An 11,703-nucleotide genomic window follows, 5' to 3' on the forward strand; every position below is an offset into this window, starting at 1 on the left:
ATATGTATCTGGGATTGAGAACCACGAGCTGAAGGAAGCACAGAACATTTGTGAGTGCTGTCAAGGCCTTGCTAATGAGTAGATTTCAATAATTTCTCACCACCAGAGAACTGTATACCTTAATTATGCACCTTAATTAAACTACATTTTAAAAGTACTTGGGGAAATGGGACAATATAATCTATGTGGAAAATAAGCATGATCAGACAGTTTTTCTTTTCCTCCATATCCACAGCCAGTTAGGCTACAAAGGATAGATACCATCAAGTTTTAGGAAGATAAGCCCCAGCTACTTTCCTCGGGGTGAGGTCTCTGTCCATGGCCTATATTCAGGGTTTGTGCTGCTCCAGAGAGATGAAACACCTTACCCTCATGGCTCTGATAAGAAGTAAGGCTTTACAGAGAAGCCCCACAATCCTTTGCTGGTGTTCTCCAGGGGCCATCTCCCAGCCTCCTGCCCTCACCACTGTTCTCATGAGTGGAAGAAGGCATTTTTCTGGCTGCCACATAAAACCAGAGTGGAGAGTACAGCCTAAGCCTGAGGCTACATTTGGATTTAAGCCTGCAGTAGCTGAATAATCCAGGAGGAAAAGAGAAGGAGGCTTGTCTTGCCTTTAAATCTTGCTGCCTGCATACCTCCTGGAGGCCAAAAAACAGAACTAAGGTTGGTGACAGTTGCATCTGTATGCAATGCTGGAAATCAAAGATCCATGATAGCAAACACCCATTGAAATGATGAAACATAACAAAATAATGAGAAATAACCCAAACTATTTCAACCTTTAGACACACCAAAAGAAGTAGAGGAAGAGATGTTTGCTTGTCAAACATTTTCCAGGTAGAAAGTTGAAATTTGACAAAATGAAATTAGCTCTTACTCTAATTACCTAAATGATAACAGTGAGCTATTTTCTACTGTCTTCTAGTTTGTAGTATAATAGTATCTAATTAAGTCCAGCTTTTTGTATCCCAAAAGAAAGCTAGAAAAATCTATCCATGTTTGTCAGACATACCTGAGTACATCTGGATGTAATTAGATACTATATTTTTAAAAAGTAAAAAATTAAAAATAAATAAAATATATTGAAAAGGAAACAGCAGCCTCATTATTTATTTTTTACTTTTTTTTTTTTTTTTTTTAAGTAGGTTCCATTGCCAATGTGGGGCATGAATTCACAACCCTGAGATCAAGAGTCCAGTGCTCTACCGGCTAGCCAGCCAGGTGCCCCACCTTTTCAATACATTTTAGATCAGTATTTCCTTAGTATTTGGGAAGGATTACTGGATCCTAGGCCCAACTCTTGCCAAGATAGGAAGAATTCAGGGGAAGATTCCATAGGAATTTGCTTTAGGCTGTGTTTTAGAAAATAGTTTTAGTGTTTTAAATTAGTTTGAACAAATCAATTAAAAGTAATGATAAAGCATTTCTGAAGGACAGCTAGAGCAATACAGAAACAGTTTTGTAACATTTCAGTAGCATACAACAAAGCTAGTGAAGTATAAACCATATTTACTTAGATTAAGGAAAGTAAAATAGCTCTTGTTCCTTAGGTAGTTGTTTATTCAGAATTATCTATTAATTTATATTTCAAGTAAGCACTGAAGCTTTGGAGATTTTCACAATAAACATATGAGGCCTTAGCTACAAGCAAAAAATTCACTTAATGAGAGATCATAAGGTATGAAGAGAAGTTTGTGAAATTTCTATTACATGGAAGTTTCCTGATCAATTCTCATCACCCATGGCAAGTAGTTTATAAATATAAACACTGAGTTAAAGATGGATTGTTCCTAACATTTTATTAGAAAAACCACACAGGAAAAGGAGAGAGGATTATAATTTATCTTCTTTCTCAAATAACAATTTCTTCTTTTCCATTTTCTATTATTACCTCTGTCATTTCTGTATCCATTTCTTCATTTTTAACCCTACTGTTAGAGAATGCAGTTTAAACCGTTGCAATATATATTGCCTTAAAAAGTTAAAGTCTGGGGTTCCCTGGGTGGCTTAGTGGTTTAGCACCTGCCTTCAGCCCAGGGTGTGATCCTGGAGTCCCGGGATCGAGTCCCACATCAGACTCCCTGCATGGAGCCTGCTTCTCTCCCTGCCTATGTCTCTGTCTCTGTCTCTCTCTCTTGCTCTTTCTCTGTCTCTCATGAATAAATAAATTAAATATTTTTTTAAAAAAATGAAAGTCTAGGGTTCCTAGTTGGCTCTATCAGTTGAGTGTATGCCCTCAGCTCAGGTCATGATCCCAGAGTCCTGGGATCCGGCCCTTCATGGGGATCTCTGCTCAGTGGGGAGCCTGCTTCTCCCTCTTCCTCTCCCTCCCCCTGCTACTGTACACACTCACTTGCTCTATCACTCAATCTCAAGTAAATTAATAAAACCTTAAAAAAAAAGTTAAAGGGTACAATTAGTAGAACTTATCCAGGTCAAGCCCATTGTTCAAGGAGAGATAAGAATGCCACTTTATGTTTTCATTTTAATTAATTAATTTATTTATTTATTTATTTATTTATTTGATATTTATTTTGATATTTAAAGTAAGCTTCTTGCCCTGAGTGGAGCCCAACATGGGGCTTGAACTCATGACCCTGAGATCATGACCTCAGCTGAGATAAAAAGTCAGATGCATAAGTGGCTGAGCCACTCAGGTGCCCCCAGAATGCCACCTTATAAAAAGACAAAAAAATAGTGTAAGTCCATAAGTACACATGCACATACAGGCATACTCTCTCCCTAAAAAGGGTGGTTCTGCACTGAGCTATCCCTCCAATTGCTGAAATGAGAACATACCCCGACACTTAGGGAGAAAGTCAACAGTAGGACTTTATCTTTTGGATCCAAGCATAGTTACGGTCTTCCTGAGCTAAGCCAATTTGAAAAGATGGTTTATGTTGCAGAAAGATGCTCTTGAGAATGTTAATTGGGGGAATCTAGCAGAATAGGAGTTTTTAAAACCATGAATAAAATTAAAACAATGACTATTAAATAGAAGTTGCATTTACTCTGACATCAGGTGCCATCAACTATAGCAGTCTGGATTTTCCCAGCGGGTAATTGTGTTGCTCACAGTCAGTTGTCAGAACCTTCCTGCTCCTCAGTGTGAAATTAGTAATAGGAAAATGAAACCAATGAGCTGGAATCTAGTTAGAAAAGAGAGAGAGAGGGAGAGAAAATAGTTGAAGGTAAGTATAGCTTATAAGCCTGACTAGCTGTGATCCAAACATCAAATTTTGACGTGTGAGTTTTTTGTTTTTTGTTTTTTTGGTTTTGTTTTGGTTTTGGTTTTAAGCTTAGATTGACTGATTTGCTGAGCCTTTCCCTAAGAACTAACTGCTCTTGGGTCAGATTTCTCTGACAGCATACAGCAAGTGGATATGTTTTCCTTAATCTCCTAAATTTCACACCATTCATTTTGGCCCACCACCAATGCTTTTTACCACATTAAGGTATTTTGAAATTTTGGTTCCATTATCCCATGCAGGAATTTCCCTCTCTATTTTAATACCAGCACTTAAATCTAGGATGCCTTCAATCACATTGTCAATTAACATGGCAAGCAGAGTGAGATGAATGGGAGACTCTTGTAGCTCTCCACTGGAAACACCCTTCAAGGTTGACAGTTCTCTAGGTCTACATGTTGCACATCATTGTCCAACCAGCTGTGAGTCTACCTGAGATGGCCCTCCTCTATCTAGCTCACTTGTCCCCTCAATTTATCATATGATATTTGGGGAGATTTTGTTAGATGCATTGCTAAAATCCTATAGTAAAGTGCATTGTTAGTCCTTTAATAATACTTCTTTTTTTAAAGATTTTATTTATTTATTCATGGGAGACACAGAGAGGCAGAGACATAGGCAAAGGCATAAGCAGCCTTCCCTTGGGGAGCCCGATATGGGACTCGATCCCAGCACCCCAGGATCACAACCTGAGCCAAAGGCAGATGCTCAACCACTGAGCCACCCAGGTGCCTCTAGTAACACTTCTATTAAAAAAAAAAAAAATACAATTACTGGAGTGCCTGGCTGGCTCAGTCAGTAGAACATGCAACTCTTGATTTCAGGGTTGTGAGTTGGAGCCCCACGTTGGGTATAGAGATTAGTTAAAAATTTAAAAAAATCTTTTAAAAATGCAGCTACTTTATTGGGCTCCTTACTGAACCCATGTAGCCCTTTCATGTTCACTTCCCTTTTTAAAATGTTAACACTTCAGAATTATAAGCCTCCATTATATGAATAAATGTTGATAAATCCATTCAATGGAATACTTTACCAGCAATAAAAAATAATCTATTGATAAATACCACAACATGGAATAAATTTCAAAATTATTAGGCCTAGTTATAACAGTGCGTTGACTTTATTATTCAGTTTATATGACAGTTGAGAAAAAGCAATAAAGGGATAAAAATTAGAGCACTGATTGCCAGGAGCCAGAGGAGAAGCGGGTTTGCTGACAAGGAACATGAGAAAATATTTTGGATAATTGTAGTGGTTGCACAACTTCATGGCTTGTCAAAATTCAACAATCTATATTCCTAAAAAGGATAAATCTTACACTATGTAAACTTACACTTGTACCTGATTTTTAAAATGTCCCATTTCAGGGGCACCTGGGTGGCACAGTCAGTTAAGCATGCCACTCTTGGTTTCTGCTTGGAGTCGTGATCTCAGGATTGTGTGACAGAGCGCAGCTCTGAGTTTAGCAGTCTTCTGGAGATTTTCTCTCTCTCTGTCTCCCTACCCCTCTGTCCCTCCCTAATCTCTTTCTCTCTCTAAAAATAAATAATTTTTTTAACGTCCCATTACAAGAAACTTGTTAAGAGATGAATTAAATATAATTTAATAAACTAGAATTCCTAAAATCTGTCTCTACCATCCTTCCCCCACTCTGCTTTGATTATTAAGGCAAGTTACTCTGTTCTCTTTCATACCTCTCCTCCCATCTTCCAGAATTTTCAAAGATTACCTAATAACTCCAGTGTCTCAGAAACACATGCCTGTTTTCTTGATCCTGAAATAGGAGTTTCCTATATTTAAAAAAAGTCTCAACTCTATTCATTATATCATTGCTAGTTTTAAACATTAAACACTTTGAAAAGAAAGCAAAGCATCTTAATTACCATTTAATCTTTCATATGCTAACGTAGCACCATCTCCCCTCCAAACCTTGGGCCCTTTTCTGTAGTATTTCTCTTCCCCATTCTTGGAACCTAACTTCACACTGAATCCTACTACCCTGGGCTTCAAAGACTCCCAAATGAAGCCAGGGAAACTTTAGCCTTTTGTTAAGTCAATCATTCCAGACACTGAGATATCCCCCTAAACACACACACACACATTTTCCCCTGAGGCTCCTGCCTCAGTAGGTCACCAATTCCTTTTTTTTTTTTTAATTTTTTTATTATTTATTTATGATAGTCACAGAGAGAGAGAGAGAGAGAGAGAGAGAGAGAGGCAGAGACATAGGCAGAGGGAGAAGCAGGCTCCATGTCCCGGGAGCCCGACGTGGGATTCGATCCTGGGTCTCCAGGATCGCGCCCTGGGCCAAAGGCAGGCGCTAAACCACTGCGTCACCCAGGGATCCCAGGTCACCAATTCCTAAGTGCTGTCTGTTGACAAATGAAAGGAAAAGTGTAGGTTGATGGTAGTACTGTTTCCAACTCATTTCTGTTTTTGTTGTTGCTGTTTGTTTGTGGTTTGTTTTTAACAACTCTTTGTATTTTTTTTAAATGAGACTATAACTTTAGATTACCAATTTACAGTAAGAGCTCAAACTGTAAAGTTTTAGAGATATATTTAGTATCCTATTTGCCACTATCTTAAGATCTAGCATACTTTGATTATCACTTGGGCCGTGAGACCACCTATATGACTCCTAGTCTTCTTCCTCCCTTTGGTGACTGAGATCTTACCCTCATCTGTCTTTGTCTTCCCATGGTCTTTTCAGGCTCCAGTTTTATAATTGGGGAAGGAGGAGAAATATTACTCCTTTCTCCTAAAAATTCTATTTAAGTTCTCTCATCACTTTGGCAAGCTTCTATCCTTTGGCAGGAACACATCTTTTTCAATGTATTAATCAAGGGACCAGGAAACTAACATTTTTTTTTTTTCAGTATCATCCAAGGAGCTTTGATGGGTCAGTGGACTTTAGATCAGCTGAAATGTAGAGGGAGGACAAACAGAGGTGCCCAAGTGGGAATGACCATCACAGGTTTGGGGATAGAGAAGAGAGGAGCCTGAGATAAGCCGTTCAACAATAAGGAAGTAGAACACGTGATTTCAAAGGGGGGTAGGATGGAGGCCTGAGAAATGAAATATGATATGAAATCTGATACAGCATTTATATCAGCTACCAACTTCAGCAACAATTTTTAAAATCTGGCATGAAGATGACACATTGAGCACAAAGCTAGTTGTCTTTTACTTGTCTTGTTCATGAGGATAAACTTTTAGATGAGTCTGAATTTAGAGGAACTTCTAAATTTTGACTACCTGCTTCAAACTGCCATGGCTATTATTTAACCCAGGTAATATTTGCTTGTGAAATGCCCTGTCCTATTAATCTGATGAAAATATATGCAAATGCCAAGTATAACATCAGTATTAAGTCTGTGTCTGAAATATAATATTTTCTAAAGACAAAAATTGATCTCCGTTACCAAAGATTTTAGAGATTTGACTAACAGATGACCTCAGTTTATTTTCTATCTGGGACTGAAAGTTGGCCTTATCATTTCTGGGTTGGTTTTTTTTTTTTTTTTCTATAGATTGTTATTCCTTTTCTCCTTTTTGTATGTCACTATGAATGAAATATACACCTATTTTTCTGGAGTGGTTGGGGTTAATAGAATAGCATAATGTTTCCAGAAATTCCTTTTAATCCTGTGATTTCACACTATTTTTCTGTGTGATTCTAATACAATTTTAGATTACTTTAATTATTTGGATTAATAAACCTCACTGGAAACTGCTAGAACAGAACCTATCTTTTGATTATCATCCTATATAGTGTACCATGTATGTTTTTTGATATGCAGGTACTATTAAATGAAGGAAACTAATACAATCTGTGTAAGGTTTTCCATGTTGAAGGATAACATTTCAAGCAGTTACTTCCTTTTTTTAAGTTTTGTTAATTTTTATTGAGGTATAATTAACACATAATGTTATGTTAGTTTCGGGTATACAACATAAGCAGTTACTTTTTTCATTTGAAGATTCCATCATCAATTTTAAATTTCTGTGTTGAGCTCAGGGTCTTGAAATTTCCATAACCTTCTCTCCATGTCCTGGGTTTAAAGAAGAGCATTAGTGCCTGTTGTTTAAAGGTTGGGGTTGGAAAGAACTTGCAGGTGTCCCAAGTCAGAACATTGTCATCTTACAAAGCCAAATAACTTCTTCTGGGTCACAAAGTGCCTCAAGTCAGAGCCAGTGTGAACACCTGGATCTCAGTGCAGGGCAAAGATGACAATGCATCCTGCTGACGATCAGTGCATATTAGAGAAGCAAGAAGGGACATGAGCCAAGAAAGGAGCCCAGCTTAAGAATCTTTCATTATGGTGACAATTCTTCTCCACATGGAGAATTAAGGTATTTCTATAGGCCTACCCACGTGATACTTGATTCTTAAAAACCCAACCTTAAAAAATATATACATACATACCCCAATCTTAGAAAAGTGAGTAAGAAGAATTCTCCTCTTCCAGGCCTACATGCCTACAGAACAAAATTTGAGAAACTAAGCTAAAACTGCCAACAGACTGTGACTTCTAAAAAAAAGAAAAAAAAAAAAAGAAAGAAAAACATGTCCACATCCTAAGAACATAAGTGCAGAGGCAATACAGAATATTAGGTTTCTTGGGCAAATTACTTAACTTCTCCAAGCATTAGTTTCTTCATGTGTAAAAATGGAAATAACAGTACCTAATTTTTAGTGTTGTTTCCAGGATTATATAGGGTGATACAGAATAAAGCATGGAGAACAGGGCCTGGTATATGTTCAGAACTCAAATATTGGCTTTATTAACTTTAATATTTAACCTAGTGAAACTAAATTCTGCATATTCTGTCATAGATAAAGAGGGTGTCACCACCAAGAGGACATGGCACTATAGAGGAAAATAAAATTCATCCGGTGGTAAAAAGGAGTTCAAAACAGGAATAAAGCATAAGCAGAGAGGCAGTTTGTAACCAGAGCCAAGCATTTAGACATTAATGAATGGCTTCAGTCAGTTGTTTTTTGGATGCAGCCATGATTAATTCTTCCACCACTCCAGTCAATTCCATTTGTTGTCCAGGTTCCCTGTTAGATCTTAAAGCATATGGATTGATTTGCTTCTAGTTATCTCATTGAGGAATGGAGCTTAGGTGAGTGTTCCTGCTCAACAATGCAAGATACTGTAGCAAGGATATGCAGATGCTTGAACTATGTTGTCTTATATTTCAAATCTTTGGTGTGCATCGTTGTCTAAGCACTGACCACTCTTATTTTCCAAATTATTGAAGACTGAAGATTTTTTCCTTTTTAATAAATGTAGATTATGACCTAGGCACAGGGCAGGCTTTGTAAAATGTTCAGATGAAAGATGCTATCATAAAAAAAAGAAAGATGCTATCAACCATGGAGTTTAATGTGAGACACACAGAAAATTTTGCTCTTACCCATGAATGTCCCATAGCCAACAATATCTACCATTTATTGAACACTTGCTATATAGGTCTGGCACTTCTTGAGCCCTTGTATGGACTAATATAAGCAATTCCGTTTTATAAATCCTATTATTATCACCAGCACGGCATATTAGCAGGCTGTCTTGGACCCTAAAACCCTCCTTTTGCATTGTTATAAAATCTCATTGTTTTTGCTCCTAAAGATTACACATACCTTAAGAGGGGTAACTAGCTAGGTAATGTATTACGGAGGATGATATTTGTCTTATTTAAAAACCGCTAATGTCATAACAACATTACTAGGAATTCTGAGCAGTTACCAGCTTTCTTAATTGAATGTATAATATGTGTATACTCCATTGCATATAACATATGCATAATACATGCCAAGCGTATCTTCCTATGTTATTACAAGATGTTAATTATGGGAGCAACCCGGCAGAGTCTCACTTCAGAAACAGTTGACCAAATGAACAAGCTAGGTGGGTTCCATTCATAAGAGTCAATTTATAATTACATTATTTTTCAGCTTAGAGATGATATTTGTCATGATTAGAGGGCTTACAGATGCTGAAGTTGCCAACAACATTCCTTATATTTTCTCATTATTTATGATTATTAATTAGCTAGCTCCTAAAACCCAAACATAGAGTGGCTTACATAAGGTAGAATTTTATTTTTCTCTCATTTAGGACATTCAAGGTGAGTTGGTTACTTCCATTTTGTTCTGCCCCCACCACCAAGGTGGTTATTTTCATCTGCAGAGCTGCCTGCTATGCTGGGAGAAAACAAAGAGCAGTCAACTTCCTTTGAAGCAGATGGAATCACATACAACACTTCCCCTCATGTTCTGTTGTGGGAAGGTTGGTCCCATGTACAAACCTAACTACAAGGAAAGCTTAAAAATGTAGTCTCCAGCTAGGTCACTGAGTAGCCAAATCAAAGTTTGTTACCATGAAGGAGAGAAGAATGAAGTCAGAGGAACAGCTAGCCATCAAGCACACCCATTTTTTATTTCTTCTTATGTGTTCAATGCTCATACATGCATATATGCCATTCTTAAAAATGAGATGATTCCCACACACAGAATGTTGTCTTTTTGGCTTTCTTAATGAGATAGAGAATGAGGGCCAAAATCATGTATTAAACAATGAGACTTGCTGATCACTAGTGTATAAAAAGTCTATCAATGACAAATCTAAATGCGTCCTGAATTTCTTATCATCAAAAGCAATACGTTGACTTGTGTTCTTTCTTCCATAATGCTTGACACTCTTTAGGAATACAATAAATGCCTGTTTAATTGAATGTTCTGGATCAAATGGTTGTTCTGTATCATACTGTAAGTTGTTCATTTCTTTTTCCCTACCACTTCTCATTTCCAGTTTGATCACTCATGGCTTTGGGACTCCAGCAATATGTGCAGCCCTAAGCACTTTCCAAACAGTCCTCAGTGAAATGCTGAACTACTTGGAAAAACACACTACCCACAAAAATGGTGGAGCGGCGGATTCTGGCCAAGGACATGCCAACTCGGAGAAAGCCCCCCTGCGGAAAACTTCAGAGGCTGCCGTGAAAGAGGGCAAAACAGAAAAGACAGACTAGCTACATCAAACAGAATCTATTTCTAGAGAGTCTTGCTGCTGATATTTTTTCTAATATATATATCATTGAGGGTGATTAATCTTCAGTGGACCAAATCTCTACCCTCCCCCAACCCTCCATAAAAAAACAAAAATGGAAATGAAAAATGAAACAAAAAGGACAAAACCCCAAAAAAAAGAAAAAAAAGGAAAACAGCAGTGTAACTGTGTGATGAAATTGTCACTTTTTAATTTTATGTTATGATAAACTCTTTTTGTGCACGTAATTTATTGTTCCGGATTATATACATCACAGTTTTTAAGCACTTCTGGACTCTGGAGAGGCAGCACATGCTTTTTCACATCTAACTGATGCACTTTCTTATCCAGCTATGTAGTTAGGGATTAGAAAGCATGACCAACTGGAATCTACCACCAGTGCTTACAGCTCCAGTCTTTCTTCACTTAATTCCCTGGTAACATTAACTAGACCAGTCTGGCAATTAATCCATTAATAAATGCTTTGGGAACTGAAAAGGGCAGTCACGAATCTTTGTCCTGGGAAGTGACAGGAATTCTAAAATTTTGGTCACCCTTAGCCCACTTAACTACCAGTGCCTTCGTGGTATTTAAAAATTCCAGAAAACTCTGCCCTCTTTATGTATGACCATTTCCTCCCCACCATAGAACCTCACCTTGCCCATAACTAAGAAGAGATAGCATAATATTGAAGAGATAAGAGATGAACTCTTCAATTCATTTTCTTCACATCCCCAACCTAACAGTTCAAGGAAACAGACTTGCACTTAGTAGTTTGGGGCAGGATGGATACAGGAAAGGGTAGCTTTGCTACTCTTGGGCTCCTGAAGGAAAGCAGTGTTGTTGTGTTGCCTGGAAAAGCATGGAAATAGGAACAGTGATGTTTCCAGGAGTCCTTGCCCCTCAGAAACAGGAGAGGAGCCCAGGGGACTAGCGGAGGCCCCTTGAAGCGCTGGTGGCCAATGATTGTGTGGTTAAAATAAAAGCCGTTCTTTTTCTATCTTTGTGCTTCTTCTACATGCCGGATGGCTATGTTCTAAACCTTTAGAGGCACAGAAGCATTCAGGTCTGTGTTCAATAAAGAAGACAAAACCAGAATGATCAGAGAAGACTTTTGCTTTTAAGATCCTTCCTTTTTTAGAGCTTGTTCTTATACCTTCATTGTCCTTTAGTTAAGACACTGAAAACAAAAGGTTCCTGGCTACAAAGGCCAGGGGCTAATTGAATGAAAGTTTGGTCCATTTAAACCTGAATGTGTTAAGAAACCTGACTGGTACCATCGTACTGTCCTTTCTATTGTTAACAATTTTCAAACTTCTAGGCAAATTAAGATGTAGGTCATCGTCTATGAAAAATATTATTTTAATAAATATGGACTCCTGATATGAGTTTAGCATGA

At 37.7% G+C, this 11,703-nt stretch overlaps 1 protein-coding gene across 1 annotated transcript in view; it reads left to right on the forward strand.

Moving 5' to 3' along the window:
* Window positions 1–10,802, forward strand: part of TFAP2D (transcription factor AP-2 delta) — a 55,627-nt gene extending 44,825 nt beyond the window's left edge. The window contains exon 7 of the mRNA XM_025419009.3: window positions 10,068–10,802. Coding sequence (XP_025274794.2) covers window positions 10,068–10,287 — 220 coding nt within the window. The 3' untranslated portion in view covers window positions 10,288–10,802. The remainder of the gene's footprint in view (window positions 1–10,067) is intronic.
* The last annotated feature ends 901 nt before the right edge of the window (window positions 10,803–11,703 follow it).

Source organism: Canis lupus, chromosome 12 (genome assembly GCF_003254725.2).
Source record: "Canis lupus dingo isolate Sandy chromosome 12, ASM325472v2, whole genome shotgun sequence".
NCBI lineage: Eukaryota > Metazoa > Chordata > Mammalia > Carnivora > Canidae > Canis > Canis lupus.